General features: G+C 47.2%; 1 protein-coding gene across 2 annotated transcripts in view; it reads left to right on the forward strand.

Annotated features, from left to right (window-relative positions):
* IL2RB (interleukin 2 receptor subunit beta) overlaps window positions 1-12,987 on the forward strand; it is a 96,519-nt gene that overhangs the window by 32,589 nt on the left and 50,943 nt on the right. For both annotated transcript variants that reach the window (XM_077452246.1, XM_077452248.1), the window contains exons 4-5: window positions 9,877-9,958; window positions 12,179-12,287. In XM_077452246.1, coding sequence (XP_077308372.1) covers window positions 9,877-9,958; window positions 12,179-12,287 — 191 coding nt within the window. The remainder of the gene's footprint in view (window positions 1-9,876; window positions 9,959-12,178; window positions 12,288-12,987) is intronic.

Here is a 12,987-nt window from a genome sequence, read left to right on the forward strand (position 1 = left end):
GATAGTATTGAGTGGGGTCCCTGGACACCAGCACCCCCAGATATTTAAAGGAGGATACCCATTCCAAAGGACCGGAGGGTGTGCCAAGACAGGCCCCTCCATCCAATGGAAGGAGACTAGACTTAGCCCAATTGATACGAATACCAGAGTGAGCACCAAATTGGTCAAATATATCCAAGGCAGCTGCCAAAGAGGGGCCCGCATCCCTCAAGTATAGCAGAGCGTCGTCCGCATACAGCGATATTTTTTCTTCCATCCCACCAACCACAAGTCCCCGGACCCCGGGAGACTGCCTAATAAGGATTGCCAAAGGCTCCAAAGCCAAAGCAAAAAGTCCAGGAGACAGGGGACATCCCTGACGTGTGCCTCTGTGGAGTGGGAACAGATCCGAAAGCCTGTCGTTAGTGCGCACCCTGGCTCTAGGCGCCCGATAGAGCAGTTGTAACCAACACAGAAACCCGGGGCCAAACCCAAAACAACGAAGCACTTCCCATAGGTATCCCCACTCCACAGAGTCAAACGCTTTCTCCGCGTCAAGAGACGCCACCACCCGGGAGCCACTATCATCATGCCTGGTAGAAAGGTTAAGGAACAGACGGCGTATATTGATGTCTGTACCCTTACCAGGCATGAAGCCAGTCTGATCTGCATGTATCAATTTAGAGATAACCGACGTGAGGCGAGTAGCCAGAACCTTTGCTAATATTTTGGCATCCACATTCAATAGTGAAATGGGTCTGTACGAGGAACACTCCTGCGGGTCCTTACCAGGTTTAGGGATAAGAACAATGACCGCCTCCTCCATGGACCCCGGGAGGGCCTCAGCCGTCCCGAGGCCCAAGAACAAAGCAGTGAGCTTTGGGGCAAGGAGCTCCATATGTTGTGTATAAAACTCAGAGGGGAGCCCGTCCATTCCCGGAGTTTTACCCGACTGAAGGGCCCCAATCGCCGCCTGCACCTCCTTCAACGTTATGGCACCATCCAGCATATCCCTGTCCGCCTGAGACAAGAGAGGGAAAGAAACCCGCTGTAGATAACGGCACAACTCCGCCGGAGAGGAGCCAGCGCGAGAGGTATAGACCCCCTGAAAAAATTCAAGGAACCTGGAATTAATGTCCGCAGGGGAGGACAATAGTTCCCCGGTAGCGCCCCGAACCTGAGCAATGTGTGTGGACCCAAGTTGCCCCCTCGCCAACCAGGCAAGCAACCTCCCATTTCTGTCTCCAAATTCAAACAGCCGCTGCCTAGCGTGCAGCAGAGACTTCTGGGTCTGCTCCACCCTATACAGCGATAGCTCCCTCAACGCACTCCGCCACGCCCGATAAGTGGAGTCTCCCGGGTTCAGAATATAGGCTGCCTCACGTCTCCCAGCCTCCCCCTCCCGCTCCCGCACACCCCCCCCCAGCCTCCCTCTGAATGTGAGAAATATTAGAAATAAATACTCCCCTTATCCATGCCTTAAAGGGATCCCATGCATGTGGCACAGACGTCGAATCCCCGTGATCAGTCCAGTACTGACAAAGCGCCTCAGTCAGTGGCTCCCTCAACCTGTCGTCCGTCGCCCAGAAACCCGACAATCGCCAAAGTCTCAGACCAGAAGGCCTGTCCATAGATACAGTTAGGTAGAGTGGGGAGTGGTCGGAGATACCCCTGGGTAGATGGCGAACCTCCTGTGCCCATACAAGCGCTTCAGTAGAAGCATAGACCAGATCAATTCTAGAAAGAGCCCTATGGGAGGCCGAGTGACAGGTATATTCCCGCTCATAAGGGTGAATGTGCCGCCACACATCTGTCAGCGTAAATGTAGTAGCCCACTGACCTAAGTCTGAGGAAGACCTATCCCCAGAGTGCAGCCTATCCAGATCAGCCCTAGGGGTCAAATTAAAGTCTCCAAAGATAAAGACCTCGCGTGTAGCGTAACCCACTACCACCCCCATAATATCGTAGAGAATGGTCGAGTCAGCCGGGGGAGGAAGATACAATCCCACCAGAACCAGGTGACGGCCACAGATAGACATATGTAAGATCACATACCTTCCACCAGGGTCAGTGCGGACATCCAGGACCTGGCACGGGAGTGACCTTCTAACCAGTATACTGACCCCCCTAGCATAACTTGAATAAGTGGAGTGATAGTGTGTACCCACCCAAGCTCTCCGTAGGCCCAGGACCCGCTGGCCCAGCAAGTGCGTCTCTTGGAGTATACAAACGTGGGGGGCATATCTCTGCAGGTAATTAAATACTAACGACCTCTTGATTGCCGAGTTCAGCCCCCTCACGTTCCAAGATATGATGGAAAGACTAGCCATGCCACACATCACAAGACCACCAAGCCCCCCCCCATCCACCGCCCCCCCCACCCACCCCCCCCCCCCACAGGCCGCACCACCCGGCACCTCAGGAACACACTTCCCCAGTAACAATGAAGATATATATACCCCTATTGGCCAACACATACCTCGTAATATAATAGCAGCTCCTAACAACAAATTTTTTTTAAAACAGACCCCGGTGCTCCGCAACCGCGGAGAAAAAAACTGAAACTGAAAGCCCCCACCCCGCACCCCCCTAGAACTGGCGATGCATTGGTTCCCATACCCCAAAACTAGAACTAAAATTATCAACGGGACTGTGACTGTCAGTAAAGCTCACCACCCAACAAGACAGTAGAGATGCTGTAGAATACACATATAAACATTCTCCTGAGTACACCCAGGGGCACCGAACTTAGATTAAACAGATGCAGATATTCTGCCCTCGTATCAAAAAGAATTCTCATTAACATAGTGAGACATACAGTTATAGAGCTATACATTCCCCCATCTTCCCCCCCAGCTACCCGTGATAGTGCCTCAGATCCTCCCAAAGCAGCCGCTCACGGAGAGCCCCGAAAGCCCCCCCCCCCCCATGCCCCATCAAGTCCAAACAGCCAGGATTACAGTCACTTATCCTCAGGGTCCCCCCTCCCCCACAGGTGCAGAGAGGGTTAAGCCAAACAGGGGGAGATAACACCTCGCACACTGTCCGCAGATCTCCGGAGCATGGCCAGGGAGGGTGGGGGAAGGGACACCCCACATCCATCCAATACCGGCAAAAGAGAGTCAAGCCAGCATACATGCATGCACAGTACAAAAAGGACTCCATGTCTCAGTAGGAAGCAAAAAGTCACCTCAGCCGATGAGGATATCCACCAGTGTCAATAAGCAGCGGCCGCAGCTCCAGAGTCAAAGAAGGCACGAGGGAGACATTCCGGGCATACAGTAGACCAGGGGGGAAGAAAAAACAACAAAATGAAAAAATGCAAGGGAATAAAACATAGAGAAGGAGAAAGCAAAGTAGATGCAGACACTCTTCATCCTCGAGGAGGCAAAGTCTCCAGCCACGCTGCCGCATCCCGTGGAGATGTAAAAAATTGCACTGTCTCCCCGTCCTGTACCCACAACCTGGCTGGAAACAGAACACTGTATTTTATATGCCTCGCCCGCAGATTCGCCTTCACCTGGTCGAAAGCCCGACGCAGCTTCTGGGTCTCCATAGAATAATCCGGGAAGAAGAGAAGTTTGGCATTTTGGTACATCAATTCTCCCGCCTGCCGAGCGATCCGTAAAGCCTCATCTCGGTCTCTGAAGTTGAGCATACGGAATATTAAGGTCCGCGGCCGAGCCCCCGGAGGGCCAGGAGTAGGAGGCACGCGATGAGCCCGCTCCACAGTATAGTAGGGGGAGAACTGCGCGGTCGGCAGAAGGGACCTCAGCAACTCCTCCACGAACACCGTCGGGTTCTTTCCTTCCACACCCTCCGGCAGTCCCACGATGCGCAGATTATTCCTCCTATTCCGGTTCTCGGCGTCGTCCACTTTATATTCCAAGGCGCGAACCCTAGTCTGGAGAGAGCGAATGGAGGCCGAATGCTCCGCTACCGAGTCTTCCGTCAGGCCGGTCCTCTGCTCGACCTCCTGCACTCTAGACCGCAGCTTGTCCAGGTCCTGCCTGATAAGCCCAACATCCAGTTGCACTGCCTCTATCTTGTTGTTAAGTGCTGCCTGGCAGGAGGCGATCGCCGTCATCACATCTTGGAGGCCAATCTGTGCCTCATCCGCCGGGCCCTCCATCTCCGTTTGCGAGGCCATGTGCTGTAGACACTTCGAAGGGGCCGCCACACGCAGTTCCCCTTGCGGGCTGGGGGTTTTGGTAACCAACGGGAAATGAAGTCTCTTGCCCCTGTGTCTCGTTCTAGAGGACATCTGCTGCAGCTGAGGCACTATATGAAGCCCAAAGTCGGTCAGAAGTCAGGATAAAATCAGAAAATCCAGCAGAGCTCTAAATCTTGCTGCCTCCTAGATCGCCATCTTGGCCACGCCCCGGACTCAATTAATTTAGGTGACTTCTCTCAATTGGTTCCACAAGATTTTAGTTTGTGCCCGCCACACTTTTTAGATATTTATTTGTAAAAAATAAATAAATCCATTTATCATTTTCCTTCCACTTCACAATTATATGCCACTTTGTGTTGGTCTATCACATAAAATCCCAATAAAATAAATTTACGTTTTGGTTGTAACATGACTGTAACGGAAGGTCCCACACTCTGCTTGAGTGCTTCCGTCAGCACACTGCTTCCTCCAGTCTGGAACTTCAGATAGCAGATATTACAGCCCATATATTGTAACCAGGCGAGACTATTATTATTATTATTATTATTATTATACACAATTTATATAGTGCCAACAGTTTGCACAGCACTTTACAATGTAGAGGGGGACAGCACAATTACAGTACAGTTCAATACAGAAGGGACAGGAGGGCCCTGCATGTAGAGCTTACATTCTAAAAGGGGTGATGGTACAAAAAGGAAATCATTTGATGGGTGTGGCTCCAGGACAGTTGCTAGGTGGGTGTGGGATCGGATCGGTTAGTGAGGTGTATTAGTCTAGAAGCAGCATCCCTAATAGACTGAAGGGGGGATAGCCTGCGTAAGGGTAGGCCATTAAGGAGAGAGTTGCAGTAGTCAAGGAGGGAAATAATCGAGGAGTGAATAAGTTGCTTTGTGGTGTCCTTAGTCAGGAAGGGACAAAATCTGGACATGTTGAGGAGGTTAAGGCAGCAGGATTTAGCCAGTGATTGGATTTGGGGGCTGAAGGAGAGGTCAGAGTTACAGATTACACCCAGGGCCGTCTTTAAGGCAGGGCAAAAGGGGCAGCTGCCCTGGGCCCTGTCATTACTGTGGGGCCCAAAGCAGCTGCCTCATACTTGCCAACTATCCCAGTTTAAATTCCCTTGTCCCTTGAAGTTTTAGTCCTGTGCTGTGTCCCAATATCTCAGTGTGAAGTTATGCTACTAATGCTGCTCAACTCTGCCCTATTGATGTATACAGATGACTCACCTGCAGATCCTGTGTTTACATGTAAATAACCAGAATTCATATGCCAATAGCGGCTGCATTACTAAGTAAATAGTTGCGGCCGGTAGCATTGATATATAAATAAAGGCAGCATTCATATGTATATCATGTTCCCCTGCAGTGAGGAGATGATGTGCTAAAATCTCTAGCAACTAATCAGTGAGCCGTACTCTGGTCTGTAACCTCTAGCAACCAGTCAGTAAGCAGTAATGATATGCTGCTTGCAACCAATCATAATTTCTGCCTGATCTGATACAGTAAACTGATTTTAAGTCTAGCTGCTATTTATTTTATGTCTCAGAGTAGGTGGAGAGTGAAATTGTGAAATTGCATGCCCCCCCCCCCCCCCAAGAAAGTTTTTGCCCAGGGCCCAATCAATATTAAAGATGGCCCTGATTACACCCTGGCATGTGTGGAGGGACCAATGGTTTTGCCATTGATCCTAATGGTAAAGTCATGGGGGGGGGGGGGGGGGGATATAACAGGCTCGGTTTTAGAAATATTGAGTTTGAGAAAGTGGTGTGGCATCCATATCTAGCTCAGTTAGAAAACTGCAACATGGAACTGAGCTAGTCTCGCCTGCTTGTTACAATATATGGGCTGTAATATCTGATATCTGAAGTTCCAGACTGGAGAAAGCAGTGTGCTGATGGAAGCATTCAAGCCGAGTGTAGGACCTTCTGCTACATTGGTGGCAAGCAGTGGGACGCTTCCTGCAGTCTGAGACATCCAAACCTCCATCCAGATAGCAGACTTTGGTCACCCCAGCGGAGATATGGATCTGGCATCAGAGTACCCGGAGTTTGCTGCAGATCGTCCTTTCAGCATACTCCACGTTGCTGGAATGCAACAGGACAAGTGCTTTTCAACCCCAGAGCAATAAGCCAGCGACCGACGGGAGTTATGGATGCCATTCCTGAGAGAGCGGCTCCTGGATCAATGAGTGACTGAGTTGGACAGACGGGTCCAGCAGGAGATAGAGCTGGACAATCGTTATCAGGCTCTGCAATGGCACGGCAGAGCAGGAATATTTAGGGGAGACAACAGAATGTTCTTCGGAGGGATATGACTTTGGCGGCCCTGGATTGCTGTGTGAGAGCCTTATAGATGGTTTTGTGTTTGGTGATGAAAGAGAACCTACCCTTGAGGACCTGTGAGATTATAGAGAGGCTATGCTTGGTCTTGCAGGGGTCTCAGAACTTAAACTGGACCTGGAATATTTGATAAGGAAGGAACAGCAGCTGGAAAGGGCATAATGGAAACTGCTAGAACACGTTCAGCAGCATGCCAGTGAAAACTCCAGAGATTGACGTCTCCAAAGCTGAAGTGCAGACAACAGGGCAGAGTTCTGCTAAACTCTGCCAAGCACTGATAACATCTTCTGATTCTATGGACAGGAGATGGTGAACGTCTTTTTTTCAGACACCAGTTCCAGAGACTGGGGATTTAATAGACTTCTCTGCTGAGGAAGGACAACCTGGTGAGCCTCAGCAGAAGAGCTGGCATCAGGGCCAAACATCACTGAGCTCTGCTCAGCACCAACAGCAGCATCTGTGGAGATGCCAGAAACTTCTCCAGCTGAAGCGCTGACAACTGAACAGAGGGTCCAAGACCACTGCCCCCCCACCTGAGGCAGTTCCGGTGGCCCAGGGTAAGACGGAGATAGTCCCTTCCCAGCAGCAGATTAAGATCGAAGGGGAGAAGGGAGAGGAGGTGTTCATCCTCCCTTCCAAACAGTTGACCATCGTGGAGGAAGCGATCCTTCATCCCCAGCAAAGATCAGCACACCTGGGAGACAGTAACAGAGACATGTCGTCCCAGAATCCAAATGAGGTTAAGGGGGATGGAGCAGCTGACTCCACTTCCCAGCAGCAGACGGTACTCCAGAATTATGCCACCAACCAAGTAGAAGAGCTGGCAACAGTGCAGATTGCTGCTGGCCTCTGCAATCAAACTAACAAAAGATGCAGTGTCCACCTGTATACTCCAGGGATGCTGGGCAGTTGGCAGCATGATGAAGTGAGCATAGCCACCCTGTCTTCTTTCCAGTGGCTAAAAGGACTCCAGAGAGAAGAGTCAGTCCGCACTTCTCCCCGGTGGTGAATGTTCTCTGAGAGAGCCAGAGGTTGGCTGGCAGAGTAATGCTATGTTTGGGACAATTTGGGGTACTGTGTGGGTACCAGCATTGGGGGACTGGTACTACTGGCATACTTCTCAAATGTATAAAAGGCTGTATTCTTGTCCAATAAATTATTCCATGTTCAAGCTATGTAACTGAGCTAGTCTCGCCTGGTTCGTAGTTACAATATATGGGCAGTAATATCTGATATCTGATATTCAGACTGGAGGAGGCTATAGGATGATGGATGAACTCGAGCAGAGAGTGGGGTGTTCCGTTACAATGAAAAAATGTGGAAAGTTTCAAGGGGTATGAATATTTTTCAAGGCACTGTATTCTCTTTCTAAGGTAATTATTCTGATAATTAGCAATAATTTAAATGCCTATAGTACTCTTCCATAACTCCTATCACTTTTTTTTCAAAGGGTGGTTGAATAAGGGCCTATCCAGACCGTTCTGGCCTAATGGAGTGCGTTAATGCACATTATGGTGCAATATCATGCGCGCATTCTAGCAACGTATGAAATCTGGGAATGTCAACCAGAGCTAAATTACAGTTTTGAGGGGTCTATTCTGGCAAGCTCCAATCTATGCAAATCAGGACTTTGATGATTGGATTACAAATTAGCAGAACCAGTCTGTCACCTATCTGGTTGAGACCGAGCTGACAGAAGGGCTTTCCCTTACACCTCCTGTCCTGTTTCTCCTGAAGGTGGTGACCGCATATAACAGGGCACGGAGTGGCACGGATGCCTGGTTGGAGATCCTGGACAGAAGGTACTTGCAGCAGGTACCAAGCAGCGGGCAGGTTTGTGAACTATAAAACAAAAAATATAACTGCGCTATCCTAACAAATCTCTACCCCAAAAATAATTTAGACCTGTATTGCCATATATTATTACCATATAGACATATGATCTCCAGTAATATTATGCATATCAATGTTAGTTCTAAAATGAAAATTAATAAATGATACCAATCCCTTAATCATATAAAAAAATCTATATGCTCCTCATAAAAGTAGTGATATATAGCAATAAATGAACATTAACAACTGAAAATAAAATATAAAAATAAATAATTTTGTTAAATTGATCAAAAACGTGATAGTAGTGAATAAATAAATTGATAAATAAATTAAGATAATAAATATAAATAGCTTAAAAAACACTTTGAGTCCCAACGCGATAAATTAAATAAATAAAGTAAATTAATGTGCCCAATAAAGTGCTCCAGAAAAAAGAGTGCAACAGTCCGTTTGAATTAATAAAGAAGCGATTCTTTCAGTAGATTTCAGTGCAGCAAAAAATCTTCCTTCACCACCGATGTGCTGATTAGCAATCTAAATGAGCGCTTACCAGACAGAAAAAAAATCCAAGCTCACAATCAATGCCACTAAAGCTCCAGGAAGGACCATCAGAGTGGGGCAGCAAAGCTTCTCCAAAGGGCCTCCACTGACAAGATCGCTCACAGGGTAAAGACAAAAGCTCCCATAGTGTAAATCCGAATATGTAACACTTTATTAAAATTAAATAGAACAACTCACAAACAGAATATTAAAAACATTGTTAAATGCCGGCCGGCAAAACAAGCGCCCAATTGCTCCTGTCACGTGATGGCGTCAACACGTCAAGACCACCCCTGATATGGATACATGCCAACGGGTGTAGGACAGCAGGCAGGCTGGTGGATTGACAGGTGCAGGTACACAGCAGCAGGTGAAGGACAGCAGACAGCAACCAAGGTGGAGAGCAATAGGATGCAGGGTCTCGAGTGGTCAAGCAGGCAGACGTCAGTAACGGCCAAGCAGCAGAGGTATACAGAATTGGATCCAGAGAAGAGCCAGGGCTAAACCAAGGTCCATATCAAGCAAGCAGAGAAGGCATCGAAACAGTAGGCCAAAGGCAGAGTCGGGTCACAAGTCAGGTCAGCAATCAGGTATCCGGAACGAGCAGAGTCAAACTGGCCAGGTATACACAGGAACAATCACAGGATCGGTCACAGGCGGTAAAAGCTGACGACCATCTTCTGGTCTATGGAGCCAGTTTAAATAGGCAAGAGGGCGCCAAGTACTCACGCAGTACTCTTATACGCATGCGTTAGGGAACCTCTAGTTGTCACTCAAGAATTCCTATTAGCAAGTGCACATCTTCGTGTACGTCTTTGTTCACGATTATGCATACAATTTCCCTGACACAGTCCCCTTCTTTAGTTCAGCACATGTAAAGTTCAGGTTTGCACAAAATTGTAATGAATGAAATAACAACAAGCAATTAAACACTGAGCTGGCAGCTGTGACGGTAACTTGGAATATCTGTAATATGTCCCTATAAAGCAATCTTCAATTTGTCTTACAGAGATATATCAGGATCCTGCACTCTTTCAGTCAACGAAAACCCAAGAAATTGTGCAATTCGTTTAACCTATAATGGCAAATATGTAAGTATAAATGATATTTCTTAAAGCTTGGCCTTCTTAAAGTATTATCTTAAAGTATTTTTATAAATATGCAAGAAGTAACAGAAGCATGGTAGTGTTCTTTCAATGCATAGTTAAACGTGGTGTCTTTGGACTTTGACCTGTACAGAAACTATGGAGAACTTTAGTTTAAGGTGACCAGATTTTTAAAATGAAATCCGTGGACATATTTTTTTTTTTACTAGTAATGGCAGCAATCAGCGACTCGTAGCGGGACTGCGATATTGCCGTGGACAAATCGGACACTAATGCCGCGTACATGCGACTGGTTTTCCCGTCTGAATAAACTCTGCTGAAACACATGATCACACCAAAGTCCGACCATCAAGAACGCGGTGATATACAACACTTACGATGGGACTAGAAAAAGGAAGTTAAATAGCCAGTAGCCAATAGCTTCCGTCTCGTACTTTCTTCAGAGCATGCGCCGTTTTTGGTCCATCGGAACAGCATACAGACGAACCGTTTTCCCGATAGGAATTTGTTACTTTGGAAATATTTAGAACATGTTCTATTTCTAGGACCGTCAGAATTTTCGAAAAAAAAAAAGTCAGATGAGGCACACACGCGATCGGAATATACGATGAAAAGATTCCATCAGACCTTTTCTGTCAGACATTCCTCTCTTGTGTATGCGGCTTTAGTGATACTTTTGACACTTTGTGGGAACAAGTGACACTAATACAGTGATCAGTGCTGAAAATATGCACTGTCACTGTACTAATGACACTGGATGGGAAGGGGATAACATCTAGGGCAATCAGTGGGTTAAATGTGTGCCTAACAAGTGTTTTCTCACCGTGGGGAGGTGCTTTTACTAAGAGAAAACATAGATTCCCTGTACCTGCTTTGCAGGAACACAGGATCAATGTCTTCCACACTGACAGAATGGCAAACTGCCTTGTTTACATAGGCAGACCACTAGGCGAGTCCGGCGGATCCGCTGATTGGCTCTGATACCCAGAAATGCAGGATCACGTATATAAGTGATCCTGCACAATGCGACTGCCCTTTAGCAGTAAATCAGCTATAAGGCGATCGGAAACTGGTTATGATCATCAGCATTATGATAACTCACAGGCAGGGGGCGCTCTATCATGACATAACATGGCTGCTGGGTACTTATTTTGTGAACTTCTGACCAATAAGTGCCCCCTGCTGCCTGTGAGTTCTGATACCATCCATTATGCCAGAGAGACAGACAGTGCAATGTAGTCTATTCACAGACACCCCCAAAGCACACCTGTGTTGAAGCCTTGAAGGCACTGGCAGCCTCATTATTGGTTCTGCTTCCCCTCTATTCCTGATGCTGGAGATCATCACCTGAGCTCAGCTGCCTCTCTCTGCCCATCGCCGCCTCCGCCGGCCTCACAGCCTCTCAGGTCTCACTCTCTGGCTACTACTGGGTGGGGAGCGGAGGAAAATGACTCTGCCGGGGAAGACAAGGAGATAATCAGGCAGGCAGATGACTGGGATTTGAGCCAAGGCAGAAGAACATGTGAGCGGAGCTGAATGGGCATGTCCTGGAAACTGAAGAAATAGTCCATCCCCTCTGACCAGCACATCATCATCAGAAAGGGGCACAGATAATGGAAAAAAATACACCCCCTAAGCTAGTAGGAGCGGGGGTGTGTAATTTCGATTTTTTTTATTTTTATTCTGCACTGACTGTCTTTGAAAATTGTCCCAGCTCCTGTTGAAGTCAAATCCGGGGACAAAACCGGGGGACAGAATTGGTCCGGGGACAGTGACCTCAATCCGGGGACTGTCCCCTGAAACCGGGGACATCTGGTCACCTTACTTTAGTTCACCAAACAGTGGTGTCATGCTCCTGTTAAAAATATAACACTACTGAATCCTATCAAATGACCAGATGTGTCCAGGTGGCAGAGAACATTCTGGTTGGGGGCCAGGACGTGAACTGGTATGTGGTCCCTTTGACCATGTCAATAGTCCCAAGAGAGAATTCACTGGCTTACACGCATATCTGAGAAAATTTGGAGCTGTCATTTTGGTTCAACATATTGAAGTCAGAAGGATTCAGGCAACTAGCATTTTTAAAAGGGAGGGTATCTGCACAGGTTTTCTTTAATAAAGTGAGAAAGAATAACAGTTCACCATGGGGTTTTGGCATTGCACCTGACCTGTTTGTTTATGTGCTGTCTTGTTTATTGGTTTTAGAATGACAGTCCTTTGACAGTTGGACATGTGGTAAAGATGAATGTGGACTGTAGTGATGCACATGCCAAGAAAAACGTGACAAGTAAAGATTTTGAACCATATGATTATGGTAAGCAGTCGCTCTTCCTCTTTATTGCACTGTATTCATGCTTTCTGTATTTCTTTTTTTTTTTTTTTTTTTTCTTTCTTTGTTTCTTTCTTTCTTTTTTCTAGTTTTTATTTCATTGTCAAACAATGAATTGTTTGTATTGCCCAGCAACAGGTAATCATGTCCAAACCTTCATTCTACACATCTGTTTTCAATGAAAGGTTTAAAAGTGGTTGACACTTTTGATTTCAGAAACTATGATAAATGAATGGACCTCATGTACGCAAGTGTCAGTACTAAGAACTATGGTTATTGCTCCACAGCCACCAAGCAGAAAGAAACATTCAGATTTCAGATGCCAACTGTCATCTTCCATATTAAATTTAACTGACAGAGCATAAAACATTTTTACAGGGAATGTATAGTGTTTGAACATATATTTATATTGAGTGCACATCAGTTTTGCAGTTTTACCAGGTTGTGAACGCTAGACCAGACTTTACGGCAGACTAGGTCCGACGGTCTTCCCGTCAGACTTTCGGCGGAGTTCCGACGGACCTTCAGAACAAACTTGCCCACACACGAACAGACTTAGCCCTTGTACACATGATCGGAGATTCCGACGACCAAATCCGTCAGAGTTATTCCGACGGATTAATTCCGGACCCGGTCCAGAAGTGATGTTGCATACACACGGTCGGACCAAGTTGTCAGAATTTGC

Source organism: Lithobates pipiens, unplaced genomic scaffold (assembly GCF_037356315.1).
Source record: "Lithobates pipiens isolate NorthernLeopardFrog02 unplaced genomic scaffold, aLitPip1_a1.2 Scaffold_23, whole genome shotgun sequence".
Classification (NCBI taxonomy): domain Eukaryota; kingdom Metazoa; phylum Chordata; class Amphibia; order Anura; family Ranidae; genus Lithobates; species Lithobates pipiens.